The sequence below is a fragment of the Mytilus californianus genome, unplaced genomic scaffold, assembly GCF_021869535.1.
Source record: "Mytilus californianus isolate M0D057914Y unplaced genomic scaffold, xbMytCali1.0.p SCAF_8, whole genome shotgun sequence".
In the NCBI taxonomy this organism is placed as follows: Eukaryota; Metazoa; Mollusca; class Bivalvia; order Mytilida; family Mytilidae; genus Mytilus; species Mytilus californianus.
The window spans coordinates 9,740,744-9,760,533 of NW_026262734.1; the positions used below are offsets into that span (position 1 = coordinate 9,740,744).

Here is a 19,790-nt window from a genome sequence, read left to right on the forward strand (position 1 = left end):
TAGTTTGAAATAATGCCTTAAAAGTTCGCATTCAAACCGTTATTTTCAGAGATAGGTGGGAGGACAGATATCTGTTTTCTTCACATGTAACTTAAGAAAACTTAGAAAATATGTGACATTCTTCCAAAATGACACTGAGCTTAGTATCATGCTTATGTAACACGCAGTTTAAATAGAACTTGCTCTTTAAATACAGAGGCGGATTTGAGGGTCCCAGGGGGTCGGGTCCCCCTTATGGAGCTACATATTTGGTTAATGAATACCCTTTATACATGTCCCACTCCAAACGTTGCTCCCTTTTCAAAATCCTGGATCCGCATCTGAAATAATTGTATTTGTGTTACATGGAGCTGTTATCTGTCCTTATCATAAAGCATAATAAAGCATAAAAGATTTATTTAAAATCGGGTATACATATAACAATACAACATAAGCTCTGTAGAACTTTCATCCGACATACATATATATGATAAGCACAAGACATAAATTAAACACATAAAGCAGTAAGCACATCATGCAAAGCATAAATACTTGTATCAAGCACAGCAAATTATAGCATATAAAGTTAAGAGGACGTGTATTGGAAGCAATTCGAGACAGGTCACATTGGTGCTGATATTTTGACTACAAGATCCTGAGAAAGTGTAACAGTTAAACGTTCAGTGCATAACCAGTTCAGTGATAAACTGATATGTCTAAGAAACAGGAGATGACATCTGATTCCCAAGTTGATAAATAGTTTGCTTTATGGAGAGTAAAATCAATTACAGAGCACAAATTAATGACAGATTTTAACGGTTGTAATAAATAATCGAATACAGATTAACAGAAACGTTTATTACACAATAAGGACCTTCATGACAGTTATATAATAAAAGCTGTTTACTGATCTTTTCTCAAAGGTGCAATGAAAATCATTCATTCATACTGTTCACTTGTGATGAATGAAAAATGTACGACAATAAAATAACCATATTCAATACTTTATTTTTTTTTATCTTTGCGTTAATATTATTACGATTTTGACATTGCTGTCAAATAAAAGCATTTTTGAAATTCAGGTTGAAAATGTTGCATCCCTTTTTAGCTCACCTGACCTGAAAGGTCAAGTGAGCTTTTCTCATCACTTTGCGTCCGTCGTCCGTAAACTTTTACAAAAATCTTCTCTGAAACTACTGGGCCAAATTTGACCAAACTTGGCCACAATCATCATTGGGGTATCTAGTTTAAAAAATGTGTCCGATGACCCCGCCAACCAACCAAGATGGCCGCCATGGCTAAAAATAGAACATAGAGGTAAAATGTAGATTTTGGCTTATATCTCTGAAACCAAAGCATTTAGAGCAAATCTGACAGGGTAAAATTGTTTATCAGGTCAAGATCTATCTGCCCTGAAATTTTCAGATGAATCGGACAACCCGTTGTTGGGTTGCTGCCCCTGAATTGGTAGTTTTAAGGAAATTTTGCCGTTTTTGGTTATTATCTTGAATATTATTATAGATAGAGATAAACTGTAAACAGCAATAATGTTCAGCAAAGTATGATCTACAAATAAGGCAACTTGACCAAAATGGTCAGTTGACCCCTTAAGGAGTTATTGCCCTTTATAGTCAATTTTTAACCATTTTTCGTAAATTTTTGAAATCTTTTACAAAAATCTTCTCCTCTGAAACTACTAAGACAAATTTAACCAAAATTGTCCACAATCATCATTAGGGTATCTAGTTTAAAAAATGTGTCCGATGACCCTGCCCGCAAACCAAGATGGCCGACATGGTAAAAAAATAATACATAGGGTAAAATGCAGTTTTTGGCTCATATCTCTGAAACCAAAGCATTTAGAGCAAATCTGATGGTATAAAATTGTTCATTAGGTCAAGATCTATCTGCCCTAAAATTTTCAGACCAATCAGGCAACATGTTGTTGGGTTGCTGCCCCTGAATTGGTAATTTTAAGAAAATTTTGCAGCTTTTGGTTATTATCTTGAATATTATTATAGATAGAGATAAACTGTAAACAGCAATAATGTACAGCAAAGTTAGATCTACAAATAAGTCAACATGACCAAAATTGTCAATTGACCCCTTAAGGAGTTATTGCCCTTTATAGTCAATTTTTTACAATTTTCATAAATTTTGTAAATTTTTGTAAATTTTTACAAAATATTTTCCACTGTAACTACTGGGCCAAGTTCATTATAGATAGAGATAATAGTAAGGAGCAAGAATGTTCAGTAAAGTAAGATCTACAAACACATCGCCATCACCAAAACACAATTTTGTCATGAATCCATCTGTGTCCATTGTTTAATATGCACATAGACCAAGGTGAGCGACACAGGCTCTTTAGAGCCTCTAGTTTCAATATTAATATCATTCATTTCGACCGTGTTTGCTGTTCTTTTACACAAATATATATATATAATATACGTCCGGGAATAAGTAGTATATTTCAATTATTATACATTTGAAGTCATATAGACATTCAAAACTTTGCTTACTACGGTTTTTCTATTAATTGGATACTACATGTATTATTATAATCCCAGTACAAGTCATATTGTGTCTGTATGTCTTTGGTATTTTTCTTGCTGGGTTGTGGTCTCATTGACATATACCCACAATTGACATGTACCCACATATTCTTTTATTCGTAATTTGCATACTTGGACAAAAAAATTGAATTCAACTTGCAACATTACAACATGATTAAGAATGCCGTTTACATTTCATTATCGAATTGAAGATCATTGTAAAATATATTATTTTCTTAGTGAGCTGCGTTCTCATGATAACATTTAATGAGTTTCTATCACCTGAATCAGTGTGATATCGATTTTTATCGCCCAAACTTTGTTAGATTGGTTTTAATCGCTGGAGCCACGTGGAATATGTTTCTATCGCCCGAGTCGCACGGAATCGGGCTCTTTCTTTAAAGCGACCTGGATTCGGTTTCTTTCGCCCAAATCACAGTTATCGGTTTCTATTGCAAGAGTCACGAGAAATCGGTTTTATCACCCGAATCACGTGCTATCGGTTTCTATCGCCCGAATCACGTGTTATCACCTTCCATCGCCCGAATCACATGTTATCACCTTCTATCGCCCCTTATGTATTATTGGGTTTTCCACCCTAGTCACTTTAATTCGAACTGAACAGAATATCGTAGCGAAAAGTGCAACCACACGTTTTAATCTGTAAACAAACAACAAACTTTCAATGGGCATTTAAAACGCGGTGTATTAACAAAACGAATTTATTTTTTGGATAACATGAATACTTTGGAAGCTTTAAGACCTGTTTCATACTGTTAGCTAGCCTAATGGTTGTTGCGTGATTTCTGAACATAACAATGAGGGGAAATTTATGTTGATGAAGGATCTTCGATCGTGACTATTGTATTCGTCACAACATGTCTAGGACTGTGTCGGTTCGATCGTGACTATTGTATTTGTCACAACTTGTCTAGGACTGTGTCGGTTCGATCGTTACTATTGTATTCGTCACAATTTTTCTAGGACTGTGTCGGATTTTTTCATTTGTATGGAAATATAAAAAAAAATATCACTCTCCTTTCCACATGGTGTAGTTATACGGTACATTTTATTAAAAGCCAAGAGATAGCCCATTTACGTATCTTCTACCAGAACATTAAATAAAATGATAGCGCATGATTGTGACAAGAAGCTTTAATTTATCAAGACAATTCAGTAATAAAAGCTTAATCCCATAGAACAAAGACTATATAACCATGATAAGTGAACTGAAGTCCAAGACAGAAAATTTGAATAAAATTCCAAATTCTCCTTTGTATTTAACGATCGTTTAAACTGTTGTGATTTCACTGAAGTTGCATGTATTTCTCATGAAACCCAAGACCATTTGCCTCGACTACAGTACTGACGATGGATCCTAGACATTGTAGAGAGAGATATATTATAATAGTACTTCTATATAACACTGAGTTTCCCGTAACAACCTGGTGTGTTTAAGAACAGATTATTATTCTGAATTCCCCTGTTTACAAATACTTTGTTTGGAATGAAACCAATTGAGAAGAAGTTAAAGCCGGATTTAACAGTCATAATGGACAATCGAGATTGAGTGATATTTAGTGCACTAGAACCCAGGTGACAGACAGCTATACATTTTAAAGTACCATTTCTGTACTACATTGTTGCTATGGTGCATACTTCTTGTGAATGTAAACCAAATCATACATATTTCCTTTGTAAGGTATATAAAGTCATACACTTCTCCATGTGTTTTTGAAGGAAAACAAAATCACACACAATGTATACAAATCATGCACAGCTCCATATGTTAATGTATGCAAATCATACACGTTTCCCTGTTAATGTATACAAAACCATACATGTCTCCCTGTTAATGTATACAAAATCATACACATCTCCCTGTTTATGTAAACAAAATCTTATACACGTTACCCTGTCAATGCAAACAAAATCATACACGTCACCCTGGTCTCCCTGTTAATGTATACACAATCATACACACCTCCCTGTTAATGTATACAGAATGAATCATACTCGTCTCCCTGTTAATATATACAAAATCATACAAGTCATCGTGTTAATATTAACAAAATCTTATACATATTTCACTGTTAATGTAAACAAAATCATACACGTCGCCCTGGTCTCCCTGTTAATGTATACAAACCGGTACATACCTCCCTGTTGATGTATACAAAAACATACACACCTCCCTGTTAATGTATACAATTTCATTCACACTCATTGTTAATGTAAACAAAACGATACACACCTAACTGTTAATGTATACAAAATCGTAAATATGTCCGTGTTTATATACAAAATGATGCACAAATTCAAATAATTGTCAAAATCTAATAAAATCAAAAAGAACAATTTGAAAAAAAGTTATTCTTTAATAATTTAACATTAATAATGGTTAAATACCTCTGAAAGTTACCACTCAATTCAATGAATTCTAATGTTTATTAGTTTTGTCTTCAGCATGTTCAGCATGAGATAATTTAAATAATTTGGAATCAACAATAGTGTTGGTTAATTGAGCCCAGTCTATGACGTTAATAATTGAAACCAAACAGATTTTTGTTATATAAAGCATGATACAATGCAAAATGCAAATAAAATTATGCTTAAAAAGTATAGGCAGATATGAAAATAACTCATTGATGAATTTGTTTTCACTCCATCTTCAAACAGCTGAATAGTTTTTAAGTACAAAATAGATTTTATAGAAAATGACATATATTAATTATCAAACCATTAATTAATTAGAAATAACTGTTTTATTATAGTTTCACCATAGCTTTTTGTATTCTCTATGATCGTTAAAAGATGTGCTTCGACATGATATTATATGAAAGCAAAACAAACACTCCTGAAATGCAACACAACTCGCATTACTTGCACATAAAAGATTGTTTTACTTACATTTCTAAACATTAACAATTTAGTTTAATCAAAGTAAATTGAATCACACTTACGAATAAAAGCAAAAGAAGAAAAATAACTTAATCTTTTCTAATACATTATAAGTATAACATGCAATGGTATTATATTATCAAATGTACTTAAAGTACTTCAGTTTGTTATGTTCACAAACAACATTTAGATTTTATAGTTTTTCGATAGAATAGGCCTTTGGGAATGGTTACGAGATAAAAAAAAAACAAAAACAAAAACAAAAAACAAACATTACACGATTTTTTTAAATTTGAATGCTGAAATACCATTCTATGACTTTATTAGTGGAGCGAAAACAAATACTTTATATAAGATATAACCTAAGTTTTTAATATAGTATAACAAGTGTAAGAAGAACGTTCAAAACTAAGGTTGAGACCTGTCAGGTGTACTGGTCTTATTCATATTCAACACGTTTCTATTTTGCCAATTGGTCATCAAAAAAACGAAAGTGTAGGCATCAACGTGTTTTACCTTAAGTTTTTATATTTTTTTATGTTTGAATTATACTCCAAAAAAATAAACTGCTTAGAAGTACAAAGGTACGTAATATTCTTTATGATGTTTATGCTTACTCATGCATGGGCATTGTCATGATTTTTTAATTGATTAATGAGCAGTTAATTACACGATGTCACAATGTTACTTTACGTAATGTTGCAGGGATCAATTAGTTATACGAAGTTAATATTTTTCAGTTATTTAGTTAGGTGCAAGTTTTTGTTTGAACTCTTTGAAACTGATGCACTATTGTAAGTTTCACTTTCATCCGCCACGTTTCATTTTTTATATTGTAAAAACATGCTTTTGAAGGTACCATTTGCAATTAAAAATAGAATATTTAAATCAAAACATAAGTTTTCAACTCATGATGTTTCACTAATTTTCTGATAGATAAGACTATACATTTGGTACGCTGTTTTTGGAAGAGACTGCTTGACAAGTATAAGCTGATTACTGAACCCTTACTCATTCTTAAGTTTTGACCTAAATAAACTATTTTAAGTAAAAGTAAAATCGTTGCATGTACCGAACTGTAAATCAGAAGTATTTGTATAGTTCAATTGACATATTATTGCGGACGCCCATTTAGGACCTCCCAAAAATATATATTTGAATTCGAAATTACGAATTTAAAGCGTTATAACGAATTAAAGAAATCGTTATAACAAATTGAATTCGCGATAACGGATTTCCGGAATTAGTTATAACAGTTTTTGTAATTTGTAATTACGTATTAAATTCGTCATCACAATTTTTTGTAATTCGAAAAAACGGATTAAAATCATAATAACAAATTTTGTAAATCGTGATAACGAATTGTATAAATCGTTATAACGAATTGAATTCGTTGTCACGACTTCGTAGAAATTGTTATCACAGTTTTCTGTAATTCGTGATAACGATATCGTTGAGTTGTTATCACATTTTTTGTTATCCGTGAGAAAGGATATGAATCGTGCAAAGGAAAGCCGTCTGCTCGATTCAGAGGCTGGAAAAGGTAAGTTTACAAAGATCGTAATAACGAATTTAATCCGTTATTACGAATTACAAAAACTGTAATAGCTAATTTCATAAATTCGTGATAACGAATTCAATCTGTGATAACGAATTCTACAATTCGTGATAACGATTTTAATTCGTGATATCGAATTCAAAATTATATTTTTGGGAGGTCCAAAATGGACTTCCGTAAATTATAGATGTATCTTCCTCGTTATAAGTATTATCGGCCCTCTCTGCCATTTCACAGATATAAAACTATATATTTTGGGTTTTAAAGTCTTCACTTGTCGTTTACTGTACGTTAACCTATTCATATGGTTAGTTAACGGCTGCTAACTTCCAGCGGGAAATATTACAGGTTAATAAGATATAAATTCACCCTGATTTTAAACGCATTAGCTTACAAGATAGAGTCATTAAACTCGAAGACACAGTATTATGACACTAAGCCGACTAGTCTTTGCTCTTACGTCGAATTAAAGGGAGAATCATAACGAAATACACTTGCACTGGATTTGAAATGCCACCACGAAACCACCAATACCAGTTACATGTATATTTTAAGTCTTTATAAGTCTTTCCCATTTGGGACAACTTTTAAAAGAAAAATGGTTATTGCACTTATGTTGCGGAATATTGCATCATATTGCACGAGCTTGTGATATTTCAGCAATATTGATAATAATTCGTCCAATACTTGCCCGTCTAATTCTTGCATGTCTAATGTTTGCATTAATGAGGCAAAGTCTATTTTCGCCATCTTGTTTATCTCGTAAATACTGTTTACTCGGAACCTCCCGAGTGCGTACGAAACTTTAAGGAGAAATACATGATGCGATATCGGTCAAGATGCATTATTCAAACTCATCGGAAAAATGATTTTTTTTTTCAAAAACCTTTTTATAATAGGCACAATTAAAGAGAAAACGTGAAATATTTGCAAATATGGCATTTTTATTTTACAAAGAAATCTACATGACATATTGAATGCTATATAATAATGCTAGTTATTGCACATATCTCGTGAGTAGACAGATTTATAAACACAAATTACAGTGTCAAACAAAAGAAATAATTATTTTACGACATTATTTATTTTCAAAATAGCTGAAATGTACATTGCATGTGCAAACAATGAATTTAAGTCGAATTAAAGCTACAAATAAGACGGTTATATTGCTATCGTAGGAGGTAGCCTTTATCTAGCTCGTATTATGTACGTAATAACAACTGAACATTTCAGAAATAAATGGAGACAATAAATCAAGTATCAAAACTATTTTCCTTTTCGTACATCGTTTTTGATAGTGCGAGTTGTTTTGATATTTTTGATAGTTTCTGTTGACCAATCGCCTTTACATCAAGCACAATACTAAATTTTGACTATTTCATTCTTTTGTTTTCTCAGCTTCTATTTCATTTATGGAAATCATGATTTGTAGATTATAGTTAGAAAAACGTGAAGAAATAAATCAAAGCTGCTACGTAGTTTTAATTGGATCTAGATTGTTTATCATTGGTTTTTATGTAGGCAATTTACTTTCATCGAATTTTTTTAATCAGAACATTTGAAATGTTTCAATATAAAAACTGAAAATGGCGACATAAGTACTAATTCAGTCACACGTTTCTATGGAAACATACTAAAGCCTTTTGATTTAGATGACGTTTTTTAATCAAGGTTTGGTGACTCATCGCGAGTTTTCAACTACTCTGTATTTATACCTAATTAAAGATCATTGATTTACCATAAACTGTACAATCACCTGTTTGACTCTTATGTCGGGTTTAATTTGTAATGGTCGCATATCCGGTTGATTGACTCTATATCCGGAATGTCAGTGATAAATTGTCATCATTCACTCATTTTCTCTACTAATGACTATGTACAGGTATCTGGTCATTACCATGATCTCCGTGATACAACCATAAACTGCTCAGATATATGTAGACTTCATAGCGATGAATATCAAAGTACTGTTTGATGTTTACCCTAGAATATTAGAACATAAAAATAATAATGTAGACATGGCATGACTTGGAGGTATGAAAATATGACTACACATTGATTTTTAATAAAATACTACACATACATTTTCCCCTAGTGAAACTGCTATTGTTATAAAATTCCAATTCATTCGTTTTTTACTGTTTTTCCGAGAATACACTTCTGTGTTTGGTTCACTATGATCAAAGGAGATGCAGGTTAAAACTTCAATAATGCAGCAACGTAACACCAACATATTGAAAAATAAATATTGTGGTCAATAAGTTTACAGATTGCCAAAATTCTAGACAAGTTCAGAATTCAATAATATTAAAAGATATTTTTACGGACTTTTTTTTCTAATAAATATTTACTAGTTATAATTGTCTGTCTAAAAAGCTACAAGTCCTTCATTTTGACGATTTTCTCTCCACATCTGTTAACATCTTAATTAATGCCATTTCATTTGTTCGACTTGTGGTGTTATTGCGCAACTGAATTATAGCTACAAACATCTTAATGTCATTGAAGGATTTATTGCGCCACTGAATATACGCTACTGACATCTTAATGTTATTTCATGTGTTCAGCTTGTGGTGTTATTGCGCCACTGAATATACGCTACTGACATCTTAATGTTATTTCATGTGTTCAGCTTGTGGTGTTATTGCGCCACTGAATATACGCTACTGACATCTTAATGTCATTTCATGTTCAGCTTGTGGTGTTATTGTGCCACTGAATATACGCTACTGACATCTTAATGTCATTTCATGTGTTCAGCTTGTGATGTTATTGCGCCACTGAATATACGCTACTGACATCTTAATGTCATTTCATGTGTTCAGCTTGTGGTGTTATTGCGCCACTGAATATACGCTACTGACATCGTAATGTTATTTCATGTGTTCAGCTTGTGGTGTTATTGCGCCACTGAATATACGCTACTGACATCTTAATGTCATTTCATGTGTTCAGCTTGTGGTGTTATTGCGCCACTGAATATACGCTACTGACATCTTAATGTTATTGCGACACTGAATATAAGCTACTGATATCTTAATGTCATTGCATGTGCTCAACTTGTGTTATTGCGCCACTGAATATACACTACTGGCATCTTAATGTCATTGCATGTGTTCCACTTTTGGTGTTATTGCGACACTGCATATACGTTACTGATATCTTAATGTCATTGCATGTTTTCGACTTGTTGTTTTATTGCGCCACTGAATATACGCTACTGATATCTTAATGTCATTGCAGGTGTTCGACTTGTGGTGTTATTGCGCATCTGACAGCTTAATGCCATTGCAGGTGTTCGACTAGTGGTGTTATTGCGACACTGAATATAAGCTACTGACTTCTTAAAGTCATTGTATTTGCTCAACATGTAGTGTTATTGTGCCACTGAATATACGCTACTGACATCTTAATGTCATTGCAGGTTTTCGACTTGTTGTGTTATTGCGCCACTGAATATACGCTACTGTCATCTTAATGTCATTGCAGGTGTTCGACTTGTTGTGTTATTGCGCCACTGACAGCTTAATGCCATTGTAGGTGTTCGACTTGTGGTGTTATTGCGCCACTGAATATACGCTACTGACATCTTAATGTCATTGCAGGTGTTCGACTTGTTGTGTTATTGCGCAACTGACATCTTACTTTCATTACAGGTATTCGACTTGTAGTGTTATTGTCAATGAATATACGCTACTGACATCTCAATGCCATTGCATGTGTTCGGCGTGTGGTGTTATTGCGCCACTGAATATAAGCTATTGACATCTTGATGTTATTGCAGGTTTTAGACATGTGGTGTTATTGTACCATTCAATATAAGCTAGTGTCTCCTTGATGTCATTTTATGGTTTTGACGTATTGCGTCATTAAATATCAAGTTCTGACATCTTGATGTCATTTCATATTTTTGAATTGTGACATTATTGCATCTTTGAATATAAGCTACTAACTTCTTGATGTTATTGCATGTTTTCCACTTGTGGTGTCATTGCACCATGGAATATAAACAATAGTACTAAAGTAGAAACTGAGGGAAGAACACGAAAACGAAAAAGAAAATAAAATCAAACGATAAAAACAATACCAACACAAAACACTTGAAATTCCGAGCCATGGATTTGGAAAGATACAATTCAATACTTTAGGTATAAACGTGTCTGAAAACTCAAAAAAATCAGGCGAATAGTGTTGATGTAGGTAAACAGCTAACCAGTTGCTATTTTAATTCTTCCATGACACCGTGACGGTTATTCAAGCACATTGTCATCAGATCTATTCCTTCAACTTAATCAAACGTTGTCTGTTTGTAGAAGATTAAGTAACAAAACTCATTTCATATAGATAATTTCTTTTTTGTAGCTTGGCTGAATATAAAGAAGAAGAATTTTATGAGTTTAAAATCCGATCAATATAATTGTTGCAGAATAACAAAAAAAAACAAAAAAAAAACAATACAAGCGTGCAAAGGTGACAAAAGGTTTTTATTTTCAATGTGTGGCAAAATACCTCCTCCCAAAAAAACAGTCAGAATTATTATATATAGAAATTAGAAAAGAAGGAAATGCCATCTGCCGCTTTATCTTTATGAATGTATAGAAATGATAGATTTTGGATGTAGGTCAATGAGATAGCAACCCAACGACACAGGAAAAACCATATACAGGTTTTAAAGGTCTCTTAAATAGAATGAGAGACTGAATAGTATGTCAAGACCTGAATTGCCCCATTGGTTACCCTTTATTATCCTATATTAAATAGAATGAGTGACTGAATAGTATGTCAAGACCTGAATTGCCCCTTTGGTTATCCTTTATTATCCTATGTGTCATCTCAGTAGTCTTGTTGTCGTAATGATTAATTACACGATAGATGCAATTAATGTGGGATCAATTTAAATATTAAAATTACAACTCATATTTTTTTCTTCTTTGAAATCCGCAAAAATGTTCCAATATTTTTATTTCGCTCCTTTTTAATCCAAAAACATGTCTGTTCTTTTATGTCATTCACAGAAGAGTCGGTAACCAAATACTGTATGATTTGCAATTTCTTCTCAACTTTCATGGATTAATTTAAGATCAAGGAAAATAATTTCTTTGATAGCTAGAAGACATGCTTAAAGATAAAAGAAAATGATTTATTGAAAATTTTATCAATGTCAGTTTTCACAACGACAAACTTCTCAAAGGAGTCCTTGATAATCCTAATGAATAGTGCATACTACCGACCATTCATTGTCTTTATAAAACATTTGTGAAATTTGTGAAATGGAAAAAATTTAAAGATCTCAATTAATTCATCTAAAATTTGAATTAGTCATAGATTGATAATTCTTTAATGCGTCATCAAACAGCATTTCCCACACGTGAATGCACATGAATGCTAAATTGTTCCATAATAAGGGAATCAAAATGGTAATGCGATATTCCTTTAAAAAGAGAAATATCAATTCACAACGCGCATATTGAAATTATTGAATGCAATGTAAGATTCTGCATAAATACGAACACGATAACATTGTTTGCGACAAAACATCAGTGCTAGACATTCCATCATTTATTCAAAGACAAGTTGTGGATTCCGGAAGCTGCGCGTGTTTATATGTATCATATCCATAGGATTTTTAAAAACTTATTGTTTGCTGGTTTTGACACATCTATTTGATCAATTTACAAATTTAGTCATGATTTAAAAGAATGAGAAGAATAATACACGTTCGTATCCATAAATTGTCTTTGTGTGAATTGCTCACGGAAATGATCACTCAGTCAGTCACTCGAGAATTATAGATGATCCACAATATCTGCATGTATGCAATTCTCATAAAGGGTATTATCGTTTAATACATAAGTATCGAGAGCTTTATCAAGACATCGATAGATGCTATTTTGATGTTGCCGACTTTTATCTTTTCAATGAAACTTTTAAGCTATAATTGCCAAATTGAAAAACAACTAAACAATTTGAAAAGATCTTTCCATTTTTCACTTGTTCACTTGTTCCCTTGATTGATAGCGTTTGATTTTGTCAGTTTTTATGGACTTCCCCCCTTTTTGAATTTGCCTCGGAGTTCGGTATTTTTGTTATACTTTTTCTCGTTACGATAATTGCTTAGTATATCTTTTGAATATTGGACTGTCCAACGAAAACGAACCCAGTATATGCTCTTTTCAAGTTACAGTCCAAATTTCTTTCCCTTTATCCCGATCTATCCACTTTGAAGAACATACCTGATTGATTTATTATGTCTTACTAGAGCAGGACATATATGCCCTTGAGCATCCAGGAAACAGACAATTAAAAAGAAAAGAAAAGAAAAGAAAAGAAAAGCAATAATAATACAATTGAAGAATCTGCTTTAGAATTTGCTGGTTTGAACTTTACTGTGCGCTTTCGACTGTATCTTGTATTTTCATTGAGCCAGATAAATGTAAGAGAAGATTTTACTGATTTTAGTCCGCCATTTATTATTGCCTGTGAGAAATGTTGTTGTTTTTTTTTGGTCACGTCTTTTGTCTTATATTTGGTCGTATGTGTTGAATTTGTTCTAAACAAATAGTGAATTATAACCTCCCATACGGTGTGGACACATGTCCATCGTAATACTGACCTCATCGCACCACTGACCCATAGATGTGTACATATGTATCTTGGAAAAGTTTCTTTCTGTTGTTGAGTTGCCAACTCACTGGTGTTTTCCCTACATCTACTTTTATTGGCATAACTATGCTTTTGTAAATAGTTTTATTAATTAACAATGCAATTTTCGTATTTGCTCTGCAATTATTAAATAAAGAATTCATTGCAAACATCATGGAATATTTATGATTGGAATTGCACAATTCCGTTATGATTCAGTGGTTTAATTCTCGGAATGTTTCGTGATTTATCACCTTGATACCATCTGTTATGGTAACATCTATAATTGATAATTACTACGAACGGTCATTGATAAATTGGATTAATATTATCAATTACATTGGTCTTTTGACAGATGATTCCAACTTCTAGTCTACGATGTTTACATAAGACAGGAATAATTGATATCGTAGAATGCTTACATCCACGTCGTTAATAGACTGGTGGATAGTTTTCTCATTGGCAATTGTATCTATATGTATATGATATAGAATAAAATAGACATTTATGTAATTTATCAATCAAATACAAAAAAGTCTAGAGAATTTTGTAGTTCACTTTTTCCCCCCACTAAAGTAGCTCGACTACTAATAGTATGTGAAGCTTACATACACAAAATGATTGTGAAAATTGCCAAATCTGAGTTTACTATATGAATGTAGAGAAGCCGTCAATGTAATCAAACAGAAATGAAAGCATAAACAGAAGTTTCAATACGGCATTTAACAATGAACAACCGTTACAGAGTATGACATTCTATATATCACATCAGCCTTTGTTCTGATTTACCCCTAGAATCTTCAAACTCCTGTTGTAAGTTTATAGTATCCTTTTGTTAATATGTATATTTGGCTTTGTAGTATGGATAATGTTACTTTAATCTGATTCCAACAAAATAGTGAATTGGGTGCAAATCTACATGCTTGCAATGTTTGGATAGTTGTTACAATGTATATTTTAATACAAAACTACGACAGAATACATTGATCAAACATATTTCCCGAAGAATACATTTATACCAAAATAGTTATGTTGACAAGTTTGTGATGCTTGATTCAATACTTTCACCTTTTTATTGGCGACAAACATTGGATGTGAGCATCTTGCTTTCCAGAGATATTAACCCTTTGTAGAACTGACAAACACAACTAATCCTGTAACCTGTTGTTGTATGATAGAATTAACTTTATTATCGACTAAATGGTCTTCTCTGCAACAAAACACCATTTCATCTCCATTAGAATTGACAGATTACCATGTTTATAGTTGGATTATGGTTCTTAAACAATAGCAGTCTGTTTTAATGAATCAGTCCTGTTAAATAATACATAGCTTTCTGTTGGTTTTGTTGGTTATTGGTTATAAAGCATAGCTTGCCATATTCCTGTCTGAATCATAAAAACAGCTATTTAATGACTATAATAAAATGGCACAACTGTCATACATTTTTTTTCTAAAATAATAAATTCATTTAACTCTTGAAACAAGTGTCATTTGCAATGTCATGCTCAATTTAGTATTTTTATTAAATGAAGCAGCAAAAGTTGTACAAAAGATTAGCTTTTAGTTCTCGCAAGCAGAAAAATAAACTTCCGTGTAAATATATGCCGTGTGAGATCTCTTTTTTTTCATATCGTTAAAAGTTTTTCAGTTTTCTGTTTGTCCGATTGTACATGAATTTATACAACTATAAACGTCTTGTCCATTTGGATGTTAGTTTTATTGTTGTCATTTGTTTAACGTTATTAACTTGGTAGAAATGAAAATATTACCAAAATAACTGTCTATTCAGTTGTATAAGTTCGTTATCTCAGACACCAGACAATGTAATAGAATTAAAATAATCGGACGCTCTGAATTATAAATGATTTATCTGTAAAATGACTACGAGCATGTGGTCAATTTTCTTCCTACAGCGCTTGATTATGGATAATTTGGTCTAGATGGTGTTCACATCTCCTTATAATTGAGCGTGTCCCAAGGCTTTAGTGAACTTTGCGACTTTCCAATCAATGAACACGTAGTGTCTCCAAAGTAGGAAGATATCATTAATACCGTTTTACTTTACTCTTTGTACACAATAATATCGAATTGCTAAGATAGAGTTATTCTATTTAGTCAACGACTTAATTTCTATACAAACGTATAGTCGAAATGTATTCTGAAATAATTGCCAGTAAAAATGTATATGTATTTTTTTTTTGTTATTTAGGAAATTTTGTGTTTATGACAGATCTTTGATAGTCTCACAAATGTGTTTATGACAGATCTCTGATAGTCTCACAAATGTGTTTATGACAGATCTTTGATAGTCTCACAAATTTGGTAAACTCGGGAGGATTCAAAGCATGACAAGTTAAAAATAGTTGTTTATTGTTGAAAGCGGTATGTTGACAACTGGCTGATTGTTGTTCTTGTGTTGTTTGATTGCTGCCTTATTGAATTATACACCACATCTTCTATTATGTCATACAAATATAATCGCCAAAGAGGTTGCCTTATGCGTGTTCCTGAAAAACTGCACTAAGTTATTGTATAGTAAAAGTCTACAAACATACAGTGGTCTAATGTTTCTTTTATTCAAATGACTACATGACAACTCTGTGGGAGTAAACATCGGTCAAACACTTTCTTGCTTGAATTACATCCCACATCTTCTGCAGGTACGAAATGTTCGATGCTTAACTTTAACTTACAAAAGATCACATTGCTTTCATGTTGGCGTCAACATTGCACTTTGATAAAACAGCTAATCTTTTAACGCGTTCAGAAATAAATGACATTGTACTAATATCGACTAAATTGTATTTTATACGACAAAAAAGTAAGAAGATATACAAAAAAATCAATTCGTAAATACAAACGTGTCCATAAATCTATTCTCGAACAGGTCGCTTATATTTGTATATATTTATATGCATGAACAAATTTAGATGAACTTTTGCCATTAGAGAAATACAACACTAACCTATGCATTAAATTCTACAAAATAATGCTTTCGGTACAGAAAAAGTAACACTAATTTTATACACTGGAATTGACAGAGAGCAATTTTTATTGTTGGATTATGGTCTTTAAACTATAACACCGTGGTTTTATGATTCAATCATGTTAAATAATAAATGCATTTCAATGGATTATTGGTCACTGGATATGATGATAAAAAAGATGCAGAATAGTATTTCAGTCGCGCGGTAAAACGCAGAAAACCAGCTTTTAAATTGGTTCTAAAAACTCGCTGGGAATAACTATCGTATATACTCGTATTGTGTGCGACATGGTCTTTGTATATATTTGAGCGTAGATATTTCACCGTTTTCTTTTCATAAAATATAATGAATAAAGATGAAAATAAAAAAAAAAGATCCTTTTATAGACAACGGAATACAACTTCAAAGATATTGACTGTTCTTTTAATGTAGAACTATTTACGGTATGAAAGCAGTACGTTATTTGTTATCTATAAATCTTACGAAAAAAGGCTTTTAAATTTGCTACTATCCCCGAAACTGTAGATGTTCAAACGTTTTTACAGACATTCTTATACAATGCATATGCAGGATTGATTATTAGAACGGTTGAAAATTTGTTTTGACCTTACAGGTAAAATTTTCAGGTAAAGATACAAATAATATAACGGACAGTTTAAAGGTACAAGAACTAAAGAAAAGGATACAAAGCCTTCAAAGACAAAGTTTGATTAAGTTAAGATTTACTTATCTCTTCCAATCATGTAGCTCCACGTCTGAACATACCCTTTACTTTTCAAACTTTTGAACCTGAACGTTCCCTGCGAAAGCACCAAAATCAGTACAGTTTACTTTATATATGTTTTATTTCGTTCCTGTCAAGTTTAAAATAGGTTAAATGCAAAGACTCAAGTGATAATAATAACTGACAGTCTGTTAACGCTGCATCATTAGGAACGTCTCTAGTATCATGTACAACATATGGTTAAACCATTTAACTCTCAGTCTTACATAATTAATTCTCTGATCTTTAGACAGCTGTGTGCTTCAAAAACATCTTTCCTGTTACCAGCTGTTTGTGTTTTCTTTCGTTTTCAATATTAGTAATTCATAAATACCGTCTTTCCTCTAAACAAACGTTGTCTGATGTAATTTTTGTTTTGATTATCTGTCTGTTGTGTTTGGTACAAAGCTGTTATGATTTCTGTCTTTGATTCTGTTAATTAAGTATACACGCGTATAAGAGAAAGAAATATAGCTACTGTCTAGGTATTATTTATCATTTAGAAAAATGAACATTGACTTTTACAACTGTTACAGAAAATATGGGAACACATTATCATTGCATAATTACATGGGTTATTGGTCTTTTTTTTTTTTAAATAAACTAAATGAAATTTGATGTACAGTTGTAAATATTTGAATATTTCCAACAACAACAAAAAATAAGCCGACGATTGCATGTGAGTTTATGAGTTTTTTTTTCTCTCTTTATTATGACAAAGAGGTTTGCAAGGGCGTCATTGATTAAAAATAAATATAATAATCAGAGGTTAATTCCTCTAGGTATATTATGGTAGAAAAATAATCTGAAATTGATGTCAAATTCATCGCATGCATGTACGCGCGTCAGTCTGTATTCTAATCAATTGAGAGAGTAATATACTGCGCAATTGCTTCATAATAAACATTAAGTGCAGACGTGAGAGTTATATAATGGTAAGCAGATTTTTGTCATTTATCATTTTAACACCATAGATTCGTTTTTAGATACAAGTAACAATGAGCATTATGTTCATGCAGATGGTCATTGGTCCCTGATCATGCACATGGGTTTTTTTTAAAAATAAGTTTCACAATATTACGCAACTGTACGCAGACAAAGGCTTTTAAATAGTTAAAATCAAATGTGTTCATGTAAGAAAAGTTAGTTTTACAAATCTACTGAAAAAAAACTGAACGTGTTCATCGACATAGAAATAAAAATATTACATTTGTAACTGAAATAACCAACCGCCAATGAAAACAAAATTAATGAACCCTGAAAGTCCATATAAGAAAGTTTCCATCTGTAAATATTGGTGTCGTAACATTCCTCGGAAGGAACATGATGTATCAATTTAACTGTATTACATCGGATAGCATTCAGCCATTAACATATTTTATTTCAGGTATTTTTTTTAAAGATTGTTTGAGAATTTGAAATCAAAATAAATGAAGTGAAAAAAACAAGTATTGACCATGTGCAAGAACACTGTTCAGCAAACTAACGATTCTGCCAACAGACTGGGTTTACATCTTATGCAGCGTACATAATTTCTAGACACATTTATCACAAGCCTTATATATATTTTTTACAGATACGAGGAAGCAAATATAATCCAGGGTGGCAGTATGACGCTAATGCGATGGAATTTACTCATCAAAGGGAGCTTGCGCAGAGGGAGAGGAAAAGAACCTCCCTAGGAACATACAAGGTATGATTATTACTGTGTATTAAATAGGGAAAAAAATATTTAGAGGAGACAAAAAGATACAAAGGAGGGAAATAGATATAAAGGAGGGGATCAAAGCCAATAAGCCAAAGAAAGCCAGACAAAACTACGGCTAAATAAAAAAAACAAGACGAAAAGACGGAACAACAGCCTAAAAGAACTGCATGCATAAACTTCCCAATTTCAATCGATTACACCACTTAGTAACTGAAACGGCATATACGTTTGGAAAACATGGTCAAAATGTGCTCGTTTCTAAAAGGAGCTAGCCAAGGTACCTATAGATGGGACTCTATGAAACTTGTTAGAAATGCTGTTTCTGATTGTTATTGTTTATTCGAGTGGTAGCACGTAATCAACAGCTGTACCTTAGCTGGCTAGCTCCTGTAGTGGTAGCACGTAATCAACAGCTGTACCTTAGCTAGCTAGCTCCTGTAGTGGTAGCACGTAATCAACAGCTGTACCTTAGCTAGCTAGCTCCTGTAGTGGTAGCACGTAATCAACAGCTGTACCTTAGCTAGCTAGCTCCTGTAGTGGTAGCACGTAATCAACAGCTGTACCTTAGCTAGCTAGCTCCTGTAGTGGTAGCACGTAATCAACAGCTGTACCTTAGCTAGCTAGCTCCTGTAGTGGTAGCACGTAATCAACAGCTGTACCTTAGCTAGCTAGCTCCTGTAGTGGTAGCACGTAA

The 19,790-nt window shown here is 32.6% G+C and overlaps 1 protein-coding gene across 1 annotated transcript in view; it reads left to right on the forward strand.

Annotated features, from left to right (window-relative positions):
- LOC127710441 (hillarin-like) overlaps positions 1-19,790 on the forward strand; it is a 32,644-nt gene that overhangs the window by 5,106 nt on the left and 7,748 nt on the right. The window contains exon 2 of the mRNA XM_052216279.1: positions 18,965-19,081. Within this exon, the coding sequence (XP_052072239.1) occupies positions 18,965-19,081 (117 nt within the window). The remainder of the gene's footprint in view (positions 1-18,964; positions 19,082-19,790) is intronic.